The 20,083-nt window shown below is 39.8% G+C and overlaps 1 protein-coding gene across 12 annotated transcripts in view; it reads left to right on the top strand.

Moving 5' to 3' along the window:
* Nucleotides 1-1,882: 1,882 nt before the first annotated feature.
* The window catches only part of LOC103137734 (nuclear factor 1 X-type), a 122,118-nt gene continuing 103,917 nt past the window's right edge, over nucleotides 1,883-20,083 (top strand). For 2 of the 12 annotated variants that reach the window (XM_016671280.1, XM_016671281.1), the window contains exons 1-2: nucleotides 1,887-2,505; nucleotides 14,288-14,371. In XM_016671280.1, coding sequence (XP_016526766.1) covers nucleotides 2,503-2,505; nucleotides 14,288-14,371 — 87 coding nt within the window. In that variant the 5' untranslated portion in view covers nucleotides 1,887-2,502. Of the gene's footprint in view, nucleotides 2,506-14,287; nucleotides 14,372-18,567; nucleotides 19,125-20,083 lie in introns of those variants that run through there. The other 10 variants (XM_016671286.1, XM_016671284.1, XM_016671283.1 and 7 more) reach the window with 9 other exon arrangements.

The following is a 20,083-nucleotide window of genomic DNA, read 5'->3' as shown; positions in this document are numbered from 1 at the left end:
ACCTATAAGCTGTCTCACTAAATATCATTTTAAGGAAAGACAACCTGTTCCAATTTTCACATTGTTGTTAATGTTTAGTTTCCGGTAATTGTATTTATCATCAATTCAATGCTTGTTTTAATTGTATCTTGGATAGTAAAAGGAAAGTTAAACATTTGTAAATTTAGTCTGCTGTTCTGATTTTACATCAATTGACAGTTTTGAAGATAATCCGGTGAACCCAAGCAACAACCTTCCATTGTTGAATGTATATGTTATATAAAGTCTATTTTTCTAAAGAAAAAAAAAAGTGTATTTGTAGCAAAAACACACAGGCATACACACACGTTATTCACCCAGACACATTTGTTTTTCCTGTAAATCTGAAGAAAAAAAAAACGAGGCTAAAATACAAAACAAACCTAGTTACAGATGACTAATTCATGGGGCCAAATGTGTTAGGGGGGTCAACGCTTAATTATTAATAATTCGCCATGTTGCAGGAATGTCATCAGACGTCTGGTTTACAGGGCATGATGACGACACGCACACACAAATGAACACACATGAACGCGGACAAGCAAAAATAAATAAATATGCAGGTGCCGCATTAGTCACGCAAATGTTTATTTCATGTGTGAAGTAGGACCTTCTAAATTTTGAAGAGCCTGAAATAAATATCCTTGCAAATAGAAAGCTTTGTGTATTCAGTTCAGTCCAGTTGTTGTTTATGTTTTATCAGATCAAAATATTTAATTTATTTATTTATTTATTTATTTTTACTGTTTGACAAAGGGCCCCATGCTGAGACAGCTCCATGTCTCTTTGACAGAAGTCTGTCCTTGCATGGGGCCCTTCAGGGGTCACGATTTTTGTTTGAAGCAAAGCCTCCATTTTTTTTCTGCATTAAAAAAATTTGTTTTTAAATAATAATCTGACAAAATTCTTATTAGAAATAATAGCTTATACACGTATTTCCACAACTGTAGTGCGTCTTCTGCTTCTTTTTCTGCGGCTTGCTCGTGTGTTTACGTTTCTGTGAACTTATTTCCCCAAAAAATCAAATCTTCCAAGCTGATCTCTGCACTCGTGTAATCTCTTGGTGACGTTCCTTGCACAGATCTGTGTCAGGGAGCTAAAACTTCTTAAACCCCAGCTTAGCATTACCCAATCAGAAGTCTGATTAACAACCCATCAGAATGTCTTTGACCTGATGAGCTGCGCGGATACTCCTCCCCTTTGCTCCCCCAACACCACGATAAAAAAAAAAAGAAATGCGTATTAGAGGAGTCTTCTTGTTCTGATCATATTTTCCCTCTTTTTGCTTGAGCTCAGCTCTAAGTTGGACCAGGATAAGTAAAGTGTGTTGACGGAATGTGCCGGAGCCAGTGCAGCCTGTAATAATCCCCTCCACCCTCCCGCCCCCTTCCCCTCCTGCAGTCCGTGATTTTAGCCCCTGGTGCTCCTAATGCTCCTAAAGCCCCAGCTGCTCCCCCGTGGTCGCTGCGCTCTCACCGCGACAGCCTGCGCACCGCTCGCTTTATTAATAATTCACCCAATAATTCCCCGGTTCGAGGTGGCTCACTGTGAACCAACTCATCCACACAACCACCGTGTGAGATTCTGATTGTGCACGCCGGTGAGGTGAGCCGTTCGGTCGGAGCGCTTCCCTTTCCCAGCACGTTATCTCCGCCGCAGTCCGGGACCCGACCGACCGACCGACGTGTCGCTGCTCTGCCAGCGTTCCGCTACCGGCGCAACGCGACGCTGCACGCGCTTTCATCTCGTCAGCTTCAAGAAGGAGGAGGCGGTGAGGGTGTCCCCCCCAACCACCCTCCTCAGTTTGTGTGTATCTATATTCTCGCGTGTGCGGGTGTGTGTGTGTGTATATATGTGTGTGAGTGAGTGTGGATCAAGAGAGAGAGAGAGAGAGAGAGAGAGGGGGAGAGAGAGAGCGAGCGAAAGAGAGAGATATACGACGGTAAAAGCGATCGGGCGCGCTGCTTTTTGGACGAGTTTTGGACGCAGAAGCTGCTCGACTGCAAAGACTCTTTAATGAAAGCATAAGAGAAGAGAAACTTACTTTGTGTCACCCCTCCTGTCCAGTAAATTGATCGTAATATTAAGATCATTTCGGGATATGTTTTTTGTCTAAGCGTCTTCCAATCTGGACAAGTTCATCGGGACTTTGACGCGCACGTCTCCCCGACTTCCTCGTGCAGGACATGGGTGCATCTGACACCAAACAGCGATAGGACGGAGGGAGGTCCGGAGCTGCTGCTGTCCTCTCTTCAACCAGTCTTCTGCAGAGTGGACCCACTTTTTTTTTTTTTTCTTTTTCTGGGCCTAAAGCCGACTTGTTTAAAGGTCCGTTTTTTGTTTTGCTTCCGGCAACAGTGAAGAGAGAAGAAGTCGTCCTCCCTCAGCTCTCTCTCCCTCACTTTTTTTTTTTTTTTTTTTGGACGCTGAACTTTTAAAGGAAAATGGGGCATTGAGAGGGTTGGCAGAACTCCCCGCGCTATAATGGTACGTGCTGTGGAAACTCAATAGTTCCTTTCTGTTTGGCTCTATAGGGTGAAGTATGGAAGGCTGGATGTAAACAAAACAGGGATTCTGTTTGATTGAGCAGAGCTGAATTTCATTATGGTGAAAGATCAGAACTTTCCTCAGTGTGTTATTATGACTGTAGCTGCGGCGCACCTGTGTGTGTGTGTGCGTGTGTGTGTGTGTGTGTGTGTGTGAGAGAGTGTGTGTGGTTTGTGTTTTTGAGTGTGTGTTAGTGAATACAAATCAGCGGAGTTCACGTTTATTTAACAAATTTCTTATCAATTTTTAACATTAATGCTGTCACCTGCAGTTTGCGTCCTTACAAAAATACGACCGTGCCTTTTAAATTTACAAAAATAAAACTCACTTTAGTGTCCTAATTTAGCTTACGTTTCAATTTCAACTAATAGTGTCTATAACATATTCAATGTTTTAAAGCTTTTCTTTGGCTATGTTTTCTTTCTTTCTTTTTTTTCTTTCTTTTTTTTTTTTTACTTGCAAATTTCCTCTAAAAATAAAAACACAGCATGGTAATAAAGTACGGCTTTCCTCTGGATATGTTTTTAAAAGGCGTGCTAAAAAGTATATTTCTGCTTTGCGTGTGTTTATATTGATGACATCACAAGAGGCACAAGAATCAAGACAAACGAGTGCCATCAGTAGATTGAACACCTTTCAGCAATGATCTTGATTAAAAATTTAGTTCAAAGGAGGACAAAAACAGCGATAGGTGTTCTTAAAATAAATATCATCAGTTGCTTTATGCTATTTGTGATGTCACCAGAGGCATAAGCATGTCTGAGCTTGGTTTGTGGAAAGTAGATTTTTTTATTTATTTATTTTTTTTGTCTTGATGAAATCTCAATAAAGTAACAAAACAAATAGAAAAAAAAACACACTACGAGTGAGCTTTAATATATAAATTAATTTTGGCGTTTCAGAAGAGTCTACCAGGGAGCTTTAAAATGTAAATTCCGTTGCTTTAATGCACCGAAGCTGCCCTTTCTTGCTCTCCTCCTATCAGTCAGAATGAAACAGAAATTAAAGAATAAGCAGAGCTGACCACCACGTACAACACTTGACACAAAATCTCATTTAATATTATAATTAACATGCCCTATTTCCGCAGTCTTCTCCATTAGCGCCTTTACACTGCGCCTCTTCCCTGCTTTCATTCGTGCGCCGCTTTAACTCCGTTCCTGATCACACTTCATCGAGTTGACCGAAGGGGGTGTGTGGAGGTGAGATGCCGCTGAAGGACCGTCAAGTGAGGGTCGCACAAAGAGAATATGATTCGCGGCAATTCCCGAGTCTTTAACATTGATCTGAAAATCGGATGATTTGAAAAAGAGAATTATCTCCCTAAATCCTGCAGCATTTAAACGGATAAATCCCATACTAGTAATAATAAAAATCGTCTTATAAAATGGCTGTACTAGAAGCTGCAAAATACCAGATTGCTTTTATTGCCCATGTTTTTTTTTTCCTTCACCATCCAAGCCGAATCAAGCTTTTGCATTAAGAACAGCTCAAGAGATTCCATCAGGGAAATGTACTTCACACTTCTTTATTTATTGGAGCTTCCATCCTATTTGAAATATTAAATATTACAACATGGATTTGGCAAAGTTAGTTTTTTTTTTAATTATTATTATTTTGTGCAAAAAAAAATGCACAGCATTACTGGGATAAATACTGGTTAAAACAAAGACATTACTCAATACTTTATAGATGTATTCCTAAAGTGGCCTGTCCAGGTTTTTGTCAGGAAGACTGAGGTAATATTTGAAAAAGTTAGAATGTAGCTATTTACATTTTCTACAAAAAGTGCAAATATTATGCTATCTCTTTTTCATATTAGGTAAATAAATAAATAAATAAATAAATAAATAAATAAATAAATAAATAAATGGTCAGCATTACATTAAATATCCAAAAAGAAAGCTATACAACATAATAATAATAACAGTCATAATCATAATTTTCAAAATCATCATGTTAAAGTGTATGCACAATTCATGCCTTAAATTACATTCAATCTTTTCAATATTTGCATAGCTTTACAATGGTCATTGGCATAATACAGCAATTTGAGTCTCTCTCAGCTCTTTATATCTATGCTTATTTGTGCGAGTCAGTGTTTATTAACAACTTTATGACATCACATGCAAAAAAAAAGGTAAAACAAAAAATTAAATAAAAGTGTATTAGCACCAATAGGAGCCCCTAATCACAGCAGCACATCAACACAGACACGGCCTCCAAATATCAAATGGTATGCGTCGTTTTAACGTCAGCTGTCCAGCCATTTCTCCAACGCAAGTGACCTGGTAGACAATGGTTGATAACTGGCACTGATATGATAAGCCTGGTTCTGTTTTGATTGTTGGCCTATAATTTCACAGTTGGTTACGTTGCGGTTGTTGTAGAGAGAACCTGCCAACGGCTCAACCTGTCAGTCAAGGAGAAAACCAAAGAAAGTAAATGGTGCCAAGCAGGGAGACGGGTGTGAATCTTCTTGTGTTATTACAAAGATCTTCAGAGCATTAATCGAGTTGAGGTGGTGAAGAGTGAAACTTTTGAAGTCACCTCAACCCGCTGCTAAATTCAGTGTGTTTGCATCATGATGTAACACAAATCTACACGGCCTGATGGTTGTGGTAAACTCTGCTGCATTAAAACCATAACCACAAGAAAATCCCTCCACGGATCACTCCTTGTGGGGAAACAAAAGGATGATTGTACCAACCAAAACCTCATTGTTAAATGCACTAAGGCAGTGCAGCTCTTTACTGAGTGTGGTTTGGCTATTAAGAGAGAGGGGAAAAAAAAGAAAAAAAGATTGGATTAGGATCCATGCAGGAAAAGCGGTGTCCATGGCATCTGGTAACATAATCCGCGGAGAAGGTGCATGGTGCAAACAGTACAGCAGAGGAACGTCGCTGCCCTGGTAGATCAGAGTTACAATTGGTGCTGTATTATCAACAAGCCACAGTTCAGAGCCTATCCTGTCTAGTGAGATCAGTAGTTGGCAGGCAAGCTGCCAGGACAAGTGAGTATTGGAGTGTGTCACAGTGTGAGTATCTCCTCTTGTTTCTCTGGAGCCGTTTGGGTGAGTGGCTTTTTTCAATGAGGTTGGGACGGCTAATGTTAGTGTTGTCACATAAACAGCTTCACTGTACCTCGTGCTTTGTGTGGTTTTTTTATATGCCGGTGTCCCACATGTACGCTTCCCAAAATACACATTGCACCTCTTTCCAGTTGTGTTTTTTTTTAAATGGGTTATGTGGCTCATCACCCAGGGTGCCAATCTAACTGGGGCAGTATGTGATGTGTCCTCCTCATAAAAGGTATCAGTCAGTCAAAGCAGTGAATGAGTAAGAAAATGTGGTCATATTTTACAGCTGGGATACAACAGCTGCAGCTGATTTTTGCATCTGATTTGTGACTTCCTGTCGTCCCCAAAGTAATGGGATATTTCACAGGCTGCATTTGATCTTAACTGATCAAACTTGAACATGATTATTTAACATGAACAAAGATTGTTTAAGACCCAGTTTAAAATTCTCTTTAAGCTCTTTGTGAAGTCACAAACAGAGCACTCTTAATGCGTTTTGTTCATCAGGACAATCTTAGATAAAGATAAGTACATATTACACAAAGCAATTTTGGAGAGTTTTAGATACTGAACATTTTTACATTTCAATTAACTGCGTTAGTTTTCAATGCAATGTTTAAAAATGGTTAAATTCCAATTAAATTAACTACTTTCCTTTTAGTTACAAACCTAAACCTTTTGACTATAACTTAACCAAAGTTGGTTCAGTCAGAAAGTGACTATGTATTGTAAAATTACAGAAGCATTTAGCTGCCAAAGCCAGGAATAAATTCAGGAGCAGCGCTGTTAAAACACAAAACTTTCTTAGTATAACAAAATATATAAACACATTCTTCTGAGAGACTACAATTTCTTAGTAAAGCATAAAGCTCCCCCTGACTTCTCATCTTCTCATTTTGTTTCTTCTAGGTGATGTTCAAAAATCCCTTCAGGTGTTTCCGCTTCACTGTTAAGACCTTTCTCGTTTAAATGAGTAAATATTTTGACTTTGTATATAGAGTCTGAGGATTGAGTTTTGCATCTCGTTTCTCCATATAATAAGATATTGTTGCGAAATAGATTGTGGAGATACTGCTCCTTACTTATTGTATTTTTCTATCTCTGGCAGTTAGATGCTGTAAAAAATAACAACTGCCATGAGACTTGTGGTTGAGACAATTTGTGTGTTGAAGCAAGAATTCAAGCCTTAGCTAGTTTAGCTGCAACACTATATGCCAGAGTTTGGACCACAATGCTTTAAACTTAAAAGATTAATATAATTTTAAAGAAAGCTTTAATGCCAGCCCAATCCGGCACAATGCACCTGAACCTGGGACATTTTTTAGTGGTTCCTATTCCACTCTCATCTGGATCCTATTTTACTGTCCTTCTCCTGTCCCTCTGCATCCATCTCTTCCTCACTTCTATTCCGACTGACATCATCCTGTCCCTCTTTAACAACTCCACAAACAAAGCTGATGCTGTCAGTGTCTGCTACTTAACAGCAACAATGATTAACTGTAGCACTTTTGCAAAGAATTCATAGTTTTAGAACACATATACAAAATAAACTGAAGCAAAATGCTAACCACACAGGAAGTGAATTATTTACTTTATTTGTATTTTTTTTAGGTGGTAAAAAATAGAAACAGTACAGGACAGCTGGATGAATAGTCTGCATATTGAGATACTACTTTTTTTAATTTTGGACACAGACTCGGTGTGTTTTCTTTTGCAATCAAACCAGTATGGAATGTTTGTAATTGATCAAGCAGATTAATTATTTATGCACATATGGTGTAACAGTTCTGGTTGGCCACCTTTAACGTGTGCCCTGAACACATCCAAAAACGAAAACATGCTAAGTCTGGGATGGGACAAAAAAGTCCCAGCTTGCACGACTACCCTGCTGTAGTCAGCCTGCTTGATCCTGTGACATCACTGACCGCCAGCATCCAAAGTAGTTGTTAATTTGGTGCATTTGTCTGCACCATGCACTAACTTTTTTTTTTTTTTTTCTTAAGTAGTTTTTCAGCTCCATCCATCTCTTTTTCCAGTTTTTTTTTTTTTGGCATATTGGATTATTTAACTAGCCTTGTCATCGCTTTTCTACACAATTCTGCTTGATGCTCATCTCTCTTCAATGCTCCGCATGGGATTTCTGCCATTAAGCTAGATTTCTCCAGTAGAATTTCAACCAGGCCAATTGGCAAACAGAAGGAGGGGTTGTGAACAACGATGGTGATTTTCTGCACTGTTTTAGAATTGTAGCCTGCCTGTAGTTTTAGCATTGGCAGCCGAGGAAGTGAACAAAGCCGTTCAGTCAGTGTTGCCTCCCCCTGCCCCCCCCAAAAAATAGCATTAACAGCCATCTTGTTCAGCTCATCACTTCTCTCTTCATAATGGGGGGGTTGGTTGTTTACAGCGTAATTTTTGGTAAGCTTCATAGCATCAAACTGGCGCATTACATATGTCACAGCCAAATATTAGTGAATGGGTAAAACTGACAACTTCAACAGTAAGTAAGTTATCCTTCTCAATAGTTGAGAGTCCAGATCCTCTGGAGAAAAGCATCAGACAACATTTGTATCCGGCTTTGAATATGATCTAGCAGCAGCTCTGACGCTGAAGTCAAACTTGTTAGCAAGCTGAACTATTGAACCCTAAAATTGTCATTATAACTAATTACAATTAATGTAATTAATAACTGTAATTAGTTCAAAAGTTACCGATTTGATTACATTTATTTAAGAAAACCTGCAGCAGATAGTTGAGCATCTTAAGCTGCAAACACGAGTCAGTCCTCTCCATTCTACTTGCTCAGGATATAATTAAATTTCAATCAATTTATATAATTAAGCTGATCTGAATATACGTATTTGTATGAATTGAACCTGTTATACAAAGTGACCTAAGATGACATTTTTTTTTTATAAACTGGCACTAATAACCCGACCTGAACTCAGAATTGCTAAGATCTTCCAAAAGATAACTTATGCAAACTGGTCCACTATTGGGGAAATCAAGTTTGTTCTATTATTGTATGTACATACAAGCTCAGGAGGAGAAGGCAGTTTAGGGTGGCGTTCATGAAAGAACCCTAACAGCCTGCTACTATTTTTTTTCCACAAGCACATTGAGCACAACGCAAGAGTTTAGCCTCATGCAATCTTAAACTCTTCATCTTGGCGCTACATTTGGTCGAGCTAAATTATCAGGACTGAAAAGAAGAGTGAAATAATTAGCCACCACTCTGCTCAGCCATCTTTCTATTCTTACTTCTTTTTTTTTTTGTATGTTATGTCTGCTATTGTTTTCCCATTTCATCAAGTCTCCCCATTCCCAGAGGATAGTTGTGTGAAAAATTTTATTTTTCCAACATTTCTCCCTGAGGTAGCTTTGGCAAGGACTCACACGGCGGCCATTTCTGCCTTTCATACAGTGCTCAGACACTGTGGAACAGATCGCCGGTGCGGCCTGGAGTCTTTGAAGTGGCTGCCATCTCACACAGGTTGGCTGGACCATCTCTCTCTCTCTCGCGCGTGCGTTCGCTCTCTCTCGCTCTTTTTCTCCCCCCTCATCACCCCCAATTTTCATCTTGCGTCCTCAATTTGGCAGTGGTAACGTCAGCGACCACATCTTGACAGTGAAAACGTTTACTGAGGTAAAAAGGGATGGTAATAATTTTGGATTTTAAAAAGATGTGCTGACAGAAGCTGCAGATGATGATAGCAGAGGTACAGTCTGGGACGAGGTGTAGGAGTACTGCAAGTTTCTGAGATGCAAACACAGGATCATTGATATGTTGCCATTCATGTTCTTTAAAATGGAGCCATCTGAGAACAAAATTCACCATGAGAGGTTTCCCTACACAAAGCTCTGTGGAGGTGTGTGTGCATGTGTGTGTGTGTGTGTGTGCGTGTGTGTGTGTGCATGTGTGTGTGTGTGCGTGTGCGTGTGTGTGTGTGTGTGTGTGTGTGGGAGTGTATGTGTGCGTGTACATAGATGCGAGAGTCTGAGCAGGTTTCGGAGATCTCACCTCCAAAGAATTTGGCCATATGGTCGTCAACACATCCACCAAGACAGAGAGAGAGAGAGAGAGAGAGAGAGAGAGAGAAGACGGATAGAGAGCGGGCCAAGAAGGACTTAGTGAGATGGAGGGGGAGAAAGTGAAAGAGAAGTGTCTTCTTTTGTCAGGAGAAAATACAGCTAGAAACACATCTTATACCCCTACCTTAGATCAGATGGTTCACAGGAATAAAACAACTACAAAAAAAAACAAAAAAAAAACATGAAATCCTCCAAAGCATCCTCTCTACGCCACATATTTGCGAAGTAGGAAAATCTGTCTCAATTAGCACATTTGCATTGGGCGATGATGGACTCCAAATAGGTCACTGACTCAATCTCCCGCCTCCGAATCTTCCCTCTAAAATGTTAATTAAGGAGGGCTTTGAGATTTTTTCGCTCTGGGCTGGCCATATGGGCTGGGCATATGCTCTATATATACAGTACAATATATAATTCATACACTGCTGCAGGAGAGAGAGAGAATGAATGTTTGGGGCCCTGGAGTTTTTTTTTGTTGTTGTTGTTTTTTTTTTTTGAGGGGTTTACTACAAAGGGGCGGCAGTATGTTCTGGCCTCCCCAGTGGCAGGTACAGAGCTTAGTCTATTCATTAGCTCCGTGTTATTCGCTCTTGCACAATGGGATTGAGGTTCATCAGCACCTGTTTCTTTGGCTGATGACATAAAGAGGGCATGTAAACTGCTCTTTGTCAGTTGGTTAATATAAAATGAGAGCAAATGATCTGCAAGTCAGATTGACCTGTTTTTTTTTTTTTTTCTTTCTTTCTTTTTGACTTTTTTGTCTTGATGCTTGTGAACTCTGGTTAAATGGATAGCTCATGATATTTGTTGTGAGATTCTGTTAAAAGATTATAAGGAGTTAATATCTTACTTGCAGTTGACAACTCCGAGCATTGACTAAAAATAGATTTCTACCATTTTAAAACTCCTCTTGCTCAAAACCTCACAATAGTTTGTTCAAATGTTCTTTTGATAACCTTTAAACTGTAGTCACAGTTGCACATGGTTTTATTTCTTTGATTTAACCTGACACGTCCCATTGATGTACAGTGTGTTTTCTGCCGAAAAACATGGGAAAATCATAGAGATTTACAGACAAGCCATTGTTTATTTAAATGTGAAACGAAGGTTGGAGGCATTGTAGCACCAAACATCTTCCTGAGTGAAACACTACTGAGAGTTTATCTTGTAAGTAATGATTATTTAGCTAAAAGCTTTGTCTGAGAGAGGCTAAGAAGACTAAAACAAACATCTATCCTCCTAATACAGTCGTACCTTAAATATTTAATAGCTGTTTATGCAAAAGATGCTCGAGAAACCTTTAAATTGTTCAGGTCTATTAGTTACACCAAAGTCAATGATTGATTTACACAGAAATGGTGATACAAGGTGAGTCACCGTCTGTAGCAGATAACTTTCTTGGCTTCTCCATTTAGTATAAATCAAAAATAGACTTTTTGGTGGAAGATGCTGGCTCTAGCAGCTTATCAGAGAAGAACCAAAACCATCCTAAAAAAAAAACATGAGCCTCAAAAAAATCTCACAGCAGGTCATACAAAAACTAATTTATGCACATTTTATTTGGAGGTTGGAGTTGGCGCACCACCGACCTTCCTGTGTGAAAGGAACATGTAAAATATTTTCAGCCAAAGGAAATAAAACTAATTGAAAAAAAAGATTTTTTTTTTGTTTATTTTTTCAATTTTTGCACTTTTTACCACTATGTTCCACTTTACATGTTCCACTGTTTGCAATCATTTTCATACTTGAAGATCATTAGTGTTAATATTTCATCTATCTCCATTTCTTGTGCTGACAATCATTGGCTTCTGTGGCTATAAGGCGATTCAGTCAAAACATAACAATGGATATAATAGCATTCAGATAAACTACCATGTTTGATTTGTGCTAAATAAAAATATTATTCTGTTGAGATTGTTGTCTTAAGACGTGGAAGTCCACTTTGGTCTTGACCTCTCTGTTCGTCAGCTCCAGCTTCCAGGATCACTAATTTGGAAATTGTACTAAACAAAAACATCAACTTTACATACAGCACTGCAAGTAAGACATTAGCTATTAATAACCTTTTTTAAACAACTATTCTTTAAACCGCTGAACCGTTCTTTTAAAACTTGCATATATGAAGGGCTTCAGTGCAAAGAATTTCTCAGATTTCATTAGATTTCCTTGCACACTCGCAGTTGTCCTGATGCCATCAGGCCAGACTCCCATTCACCAGCAGAATGAGGCAGTGGTAGGCCAATGAAAACAGCTCTTGCCCACTCGCAGCTTATTTGGGCATAGCCAAACCAATGAGGGGAGGCCTGCTGGTGCACCTGACCCTGTTTCTGGCTGCTCCCAGCCAATCACTGAAGCTCCAGCACACCTGATGCATTGCTGGTTATCAGAAGGCTCAGGCTGGTGTGGACCCCTGCACAGGTGCCGTGGAACCAGGCCATTATTGGGACCACCAGCCAATCAGATACATTGTTTCATTAACACACGTGTATCCTGGCAGACTTTGGGGTGTTTGCTTTTTGTCCTTGAGTACGCTGTTGTATATTAGCATGTAAACGTGCATCTCAAGAACTCCACTAGCCTGCTCCCATAATGCTTTGCTGCCTTATCAGCAGGCCTCTCTCTCTCACGCTGTTCCTGGCTCCATCAGCATCGTGAGACTCAACAATAGGCGCTGTGTTGCCCCCTCAAGGAGCCGAGGGCCTCCGCAATAAAAGCAGGCCAAAAACAAAAAAAACAAAAAAAAAAAAGAAAAGAAACATGTTTATGGACTAATAAAGATGATTAGAAATCGCACAATTGCAGAAAAATGGGAGGTTTGCGAGTGCAGATTATCTGTAATAAAAAGACGGGGTAGAGGGGGAGATGGAGAGTGAGCTGTACAGACCTCTCATTGCGAAGGATATGAATAGCCTTTGTTTTCACCACAACTCAGGGCTGTGTGGTCTGCCAACGTCTGGCTCTTATTATGGGGTTTGTGTCTGTGTGTCTGCGTAAGTGGCATGCACGTGTGCACTGGTGGGAGCTTGCGAGTGTTGCTGTGTGTTTGTGTGCAAAGCAAGTAGCACATGTTTGTGAAAAAAAAAAAAAAAAAAACATATATGGGAGATTATATTTTGGGTGGGCGGGGGCGGGGGGAGTCTGGGGGACAGAAGAGTATATATTTGTGTGTATCTCAATACAGGCACATACACTGTTTCTTCCCTGCTCTCCTTCGGTAAATGAATGGTGCATGGGGTCTTGGGCTGGCACAAGCGGGTGTGCACGCTTTTTTATCCGTTAAAGTTGTGAAATGAAATAGGATTTCATTGAACGCCGCAGCGGCTGTGGGATTTGGGCTCCCTTTGGCGAAGTTGAGTGGGGATAGGTTGATCCAATCAACAGCAGAACTGCAAGGAGAGCCTATTTCACAGCTCCGGACCCTGCCAGAACCCTGCCTCTCCGCCTGCCTGCTTGTCTTAGAATACAAATGAAGCTCCCTGAATGCACACCTACACACATATGCATGCATACGCATTGATATTTGGACTGTGGATTTATGGGGCTGTAGAGCCTCTGGAGAAAGGATAACTATTATATCTTCATTATTATTATAATGAGGCAAGCATATTTTAGGGAATTTCTTTTTCAGAAAAAAAAAAACATGAACGTTAAAGATTTGACCACACTGATTGCAAAGCATTACATATATTTATATAGATCTGTATCATTGGGTATAGATCTATATCTATATATAGATATGTATCTATGTAGATATAGATCTATTTGGATTTTCTTGTCTTTCCCATTTTGAGGACTAATTAGTCTCTGTGCAATTCTGCCGCACATTTGGTCACAGTTTACTTATTAAGGTTCCGTCAACACTCAGCTAAAGCTTTAAGATATAAATGAATAAATTCTTCGGTTGAAATGAATTTTATTGGAACTGTTAGGAATTATGGAGCCACTACTCTGACTGTAGATACGGATCGGTTCAGTTGATATTTTTCTGACATTCAAATGTCTGCCTGACTTAAATGGGATGTTCTGTTGTGTTTCCTATTTCGAATAGTGGCTGTTTGAAATGGTCCTCTGGGGTCAGTCATGTTTATATTGCAGGCAATTAAAACATTGTGGATTAGTAATTAAAAGTTCCTGAACTCACAGGAATTAATAATAATGCTAAAAAAGAAAAAAAAAAGCTTTAATTGAATTGTTAAGGGTAAAACAAACAAATAATTAACTAAATTAAGTAATAAATATTTGCCTGGTGCCTGTTTTTTTTTCCCAGGGTGACATTATTTTAAGGCTTTATACAAATATTTACAAGCAGTGCCCATAAAAGTAGAAAGCACTGCAAGTCTTAAAAGATTATAACAAGTACTTTTCACCACAGTAAAAAAAAAAAAAAGGCATTGCGAGCTGATATAGAAAAGTCCAAAACAAATAAATACCGTTTCATGCACTGCTGTTAAACAATGATTGCTGTACCTGAAAAGAACAACAAGTAAAGGTGGAACAATGAACGCGAAATGCTTCAACTCCCTCACTTTTGTTTTCACTGTGTTTGTTTTTCAGGCTACTGACACTTACCTGGTGAACGACGATCCTACTAGAGGCCCCGGGATGCCCGAATGTTTCCTCGTGTCGGACACATACAGGGTATACACTCCACCAAGCACACACACACACACACACTTTATACTCTAGTCGTTTAATTTTGAGCAATTCAGTTCAAAACAAAGCAATCATGTGTAATTTGTACCTCGTCTGTGCTTTTTACACCACATGTTTTAGACAAGACCAGAAAGATCTTTTTTTTTCTGACTTTGGAGGCAAACTCCTAATGTGTTCAGGAACTAAATTCAAGGTTCCTCCCGTTTTCGTTTTACTGTAAAATCCGCACACATTCCACTGAACCATAACAATTTCATCTCCACACTTACATTTAAGCTTTTATACTTCAAATTCTCAAAGACAGGCAAACTGCAAATCTTTAGCATAAAGAGAAAAGCAACATTTGAAGCTAGTTCAAACATCACTTTTTTATTTTTGCAGGATACGCTCTGTGCAACAAGCGCTGCATGTAGCCCCCCCTTTTTTTTTTTTACACGTGTGTAAAAAAAAAAAAAAACTGCTTTTCACGTTAACATGTGACAGCTGGAAACCCGCTCACTTGGCCTGTGTCCTCTAATCTGACATGTGCCGGGTTTTTTTTTTTTTTTTTTTTTTCTTAATGCCAAAATTAAGACGTGATGACATCAGACTAGCAAAATAAATCTGAACAGTTTTTTCTCTCGCTCTCTCTCCACGCTGAATGCAAACACGGTAATCCAAACCAGTCCGAGTATAACGTTCGAGCGGCTATTAAACACAGTAAACACATGAAAAGCAGCAGGCGTGACACATTGCTCCACGCACACGCTCAGATTGGAAACAGATCCGTGCAGTCTCTGGGATGTACACTGGATATCATACGCTCCTATAAGCCACCGCGGCCCATGAGCCATTTCTCTCTGGCTGCACATGTATGTCTGTATAAATTTGACTTGGACTGACCCCCCTTCCCAGAACACATATATAAACAGCTTACTCAAACAATATTTACACTGTACGGCAAAGTAAATGGGCACAGTTACGCACATTTTCCACTCACATATTTCCTGCCTTTTGAGAAAAGGCGACCTCAACCACCTGTCTCGCACATTTAGCATGCTAATGGCTGCATCAGTATGCTACATCACTTTCAATATTTAATGGCCTATCCACAGGCGATGGGAAATATCAAGTATATGGGCAGCACCGCGTGTCAACGGCAGACCACAACATGCTAACTTTAGACAGGACCATATGGTTTTCTCATGTGCTCTTTAACGGCTCAGAAAACACCAGATCCGCGCTCAAAGAGAGGCTTTTCCAGGTGATGCACAGACAGGTCTCCTTGCTTGATCGCAGGCCGGAGAGGGTCTTGGAAACCAAGACACGAGTACCGAGGTTCTGCAGCGCCAGTGGTTGCAATAGTATATTTGTTACTGGGACGGACACTTTAATGGCAGACTCAAGATGACAACACAAACAGCCGGCAAAGTTGGACAGCTGAAAGGGGCGGTTTGTTCGATGGAATAAGGCAACTAGAGAAAGACGCAAAAGATTAGAAAACAGAAAAGGGAGAAAAACCTCACTAAAAAGAACCACAGAGAAAAGGCAGAAAGGGGAAGACGGAGAGAGAAAAGAGGGAAAATGAGGGAGCGCACACAAAGGCTTTTGGTTTGGGCCTGTGCCGTGGCGGGGTGTGGTTTGGAAAGAGGAGAGACTCTGGCAAGGGAACACTGCACCTACAAATGCTTTACTTTCTTTCACATTTATTTTGCATTTTACTCTTTTTTTTCCCCTTCTCAATCTTCTCCTTTTTCTGTCGTTTCGTGCCAACACGTCTTTGACCAACAGACATTTGTGCCCGTGTAAGAACTCTGCGCACTTGTGTACACGTACCTTGTGTTCTGTACTTGATACACGTTCTTTTTTTTTCTTTTCTTTTCTTTGTGGTGTCTCTTAAGTATCGTACATAGGCTGAGGTCTCGTAAAGCTGCACAGCTTCGTATCCCCCCGAAAAATCTTGGCATTAGAGCAGTAGGGTGACTTCAGCCCCTGAAACCGCACCCTTTTACACAACTTAAACACACTCGCAGACGTATGCACATGCAGAAAACGTATTCCAACTTAGGCATACACACACTCACAGACACACGCACACACACATGGAGCAGGGGCTTATGTATAATTGCAGGCACTCTGCCTGCATATATGAGTTTGATTAGACTGAGTAGCAGGGAGCGGGCGAGGATAAAGCCAAGCCTGATTAGAAACAGAGTGTATTTGCTTCCATACAATAGGACTCACAATTTGAACGGTTAAGTTCCCTGAGTTCAGGTTATTATGTCTCTTTATTTGTATATCGAATGCTTGAATATAATATAGAGTTAGTTAAAGACACCAACCATAATAGATGTTTTTATTATGAAATGCCCATTAATGATAAAGTCACTAAGTAACGAGGTCTTGATTCTCGCTAGGGGATTTGCAAAATACAACAATTTAAAAAAAAAAAAAAAAAAAAAAAGCTCACCGAAGAAAAAAGCTGCTGGAGGTCATCTGTGTTTGCTTGTGACATCACAAGAGGCAAAATATGCCATGTTTATATAAATATGTCTTAAACATGTTATTGCTATATGCACTTTTGAAGACATTTAATTATTATATTGTGAATGGGAAAGAAAAATAGGAAAAGTACAAGTCAAGGTAGTCAAAATGCCTGGTACGTTGTCTTGTGCCTTATGTGATGTCACTAGAGGCATGTCTGCTTTTTTGGGACAACAGGAGGTTTAACTTGAATAAATAACAGTTTACAACAAATATAAAAACTGACCATTACATGTTGTTTTCTGTGGTCAACTATAAAACTATGAGTTTTACACAAACTTTGCAGAAAAAGCTTTAAAATCCAACAAAGGAAAACCAAGAGATTTGAAAGTGAGCTTTACACAAAAGCGAAAGTTGCTTGTTTCTTCTCATGGTGGTTCCCAGTGATGTTAGTGTTTCTGTAAATACCTCATCTCGTATAAACTATTTTATGGTCTTCAAAGGAAGAGCTCCTCACCTTGAAAATGATAGGCAAAAGAGAATCCTCTTGCAGAACAGAACTTCACACTGCAACACCTCGTAAACTGAAAAGTAGAACCTCCTCATTTAAGACGATGCATCATACAGAACCACTCTGCACTGCACACGTTGAATTCAGCATATAGCAAACCTTCACATTCTGGACGCAGAACACAGGGGCCTCTTGGAGTAGATTATGGGCTGACAAAAGACCACAGAATCTGAGCTGTAAATTTAAAACATTTTTTGGTGCCTATTTTGGTCACTGCTGGGTTTGCTTCTGCATTCTTTGTAACGGCAAAGGATATGAAAGCAGGAAAAAAAAAAAAATCACCATAAGTCAAATCTGCCACTATAAAGTCAAAGAACTTTTAAAGACAATTTTAAGATGAAAGAAAAGAAATAATGCTCAACTTTAAAGATTGAAAGTCGGCAAAAAGTGCTAAACAGCGTAAAAAGTAAGAGCTATTAACTTAGTCATAGTCCAGCTGATAGATAGATGGACAGAGAGTCAGTAACTCATTCAAAAAAAAAAAAATTAAATTCTGTATTCATTCACTAGCAAGCCTATGCCTACAAAACAGCTGGGTAATGAAGTATGGAGTTCACCAGCCGGCTTTACATAGAAACAACGTTTTTAAAAGTGCACTGAAGAAGAAAAGAAGATAATTTTCCTGTGTGCATAATTTGGGTCAGTGACATCATAAGAGGTGCAAGAATTAAGTGAATCAGCAGGTATTAGTATATATAATACAAAAAATATCCCTTCACAAAGAAATTAAAAAGAAAAACAACAAAGTTTTTATGCAGAGCAATTCAGTCAGAAACTGCTTGTTGTGTTTTGTGTGTGTTCGGGTCATAGACGTCCCCACAGAAACAAGAGCTGAGTTGGTGCCTTTGGTAAACAGAACTAAAAACCCTTCAAGGGGATATTCAGATTAACAATATATGGATAAAGAGGAAAACCAAAAAAAAAAAAAAAAAAAAGAAATTGATAGAAATTCATATTTGTAACAGAACTCCGATCAGTTGTGTTATGTGATCTCACGAGATGTAGCTGTCTGTGGATTTCTGTTTTCAGGAAGACAGATTTTTATCTTGATCAAATATTGTTTTACATCAAATAGGTACAGAAGGGGGGGGGGGAGGGGGGATCTTCTTTTACATGGTAGATTATACCTGAAATGCGTTTGACTGATTACACAGAGAACCCTGGCTAGTAACCTTCACAATATTCTCCTGCTGTGCATTTATATCCATGAAAATGTAAAACCTACAATAAAAACTGCAGAGTACATCTGGAAAGTTGCTGTAAAGCTCACGTCTCCCTAAGTTTCCAAAACGCTTCTGTGCCGGCCCCCCAGACCCCACATTAAAATAGTAATCATTATCAGGGCCTCATCCAACCTCGGACCGGCCCTGGACAGAAGCTTCGCTAAAGAGGGAAAACCTTAATGTTGAAAGTTAGATTTGTGTGAAGGTAATGGATGAGCGGGTATAAGGGACAGAGAGGGGTAGAGTCAGAGAGAAAGAGCGAGGGAGGGAGGGTGCAGAGAGAGGGAGAGAGAAAAAAAAACTTTCCTCTAAAGTTAGTGCGGAGCTTTCACTGTGAGCGAGGCGGGGTTATACAGCCTGGACTCAGCCACAGCGGCTTTGCAATGCGGCACCGCAGCGAACCTCCATCCAACTTTGTGATCAACCTCTCCAGTTTTCATCTCTAGGCTCCACCATGTACTCCCCTTACTGCTTGACACAGGTATGAGAGAGAAAAGGGAAGAAAATCCGCCGTTCGTTGCGCTGCTCTCCGCTGCTGTTTTCCGGTGTCCTCTCTCTGGTTTGTTCCTACTGTATACTGTGCGGTTACAGTGTTGTGTTGTGCTACTGCTGCCTGTCATTTGCTGCGCATTAAGGAGCTTTTTACCCCCTCTCTCCTTCCTAACTCTGCTCTCTTTCTCCGGGTAGTGTTTAACTTCCCTCTACGCCTCTCTCTCTCTCTCTCTCTCTCTCTCTCTCTCTCTCTCTCTCTCCTTCTCGGTTCTATCTCATGGCATTCCTCCAGCGGGCTTATACTTGCGCGTCTCATTGCGCATGGTTTGGAGAGAAAATGGCGCTTCTCCCAAATCTATTTTATATTAAACAGGGGGTCGGAGGGAAAAGGGGAAGAAAGAGGGGGTGGTGTCCTGCAAACGCCTCTGGGTTAAAAACCGACTTTATTATATATGAAACTATTTTTTTTTCTTTGAGTTCTTCCTCATATGTTTTATTTTGACTTTGTGACTTTACGGCTGTTTTAGGGAGATCTCCGCCGTGCTCATGCGATCGGCTGTATGGGGCCTTTTCGGGTCACCGTATAAGCGCACCGATCCCGGCCCCTGAAGCTTTAACATGTTCTGCTTAAAGGGACACATAAAAAAAAGAAAAAAAAAGAAAAAGAAAAGCAGCGGTTACTTTTCACGCATTACAGCTTGCACGTGTGTGCGTGGCGACTCCACGCTGCGTCGTTATTATTCATAGAAGCAACAGAGTCACTACAAGATTTAATTAATTATATGATTTCATCCATGTGCGTGATTTCACGAAGAGGCTCCATAAAGACGACTGGAGTCTTTTATTATTATTATTATTATTATTATTATTATTATTATTATTATTATTATTCTGAAGGTTACATTATTATCATCACACCAAATATTAATTTGTTAAAGAAGTATTTTT

This window comes from Poecilia formosa, unplaced genomic scaffold (genome assembly GCF_000485575.1).
Source record: "Poecilia formosa unplaced genomic scaffold, Poecilia_formosa-5.1.2 Scaffold43, whole genome shotgun sequence".
Classification (NCBI taxonomy): domain Eukaryota; kingdom Metazoa; phylum Chordata; class Actinopteri; order Cyprinodontiformes; family Poeciliidae; genus Poecilia; species Poecilia formosa.
The sequence above is the reverse complement of the archived record's forward strand: the minus strand, read 5'-3'. Positions and strand labels throughout refer to the sequence as shown.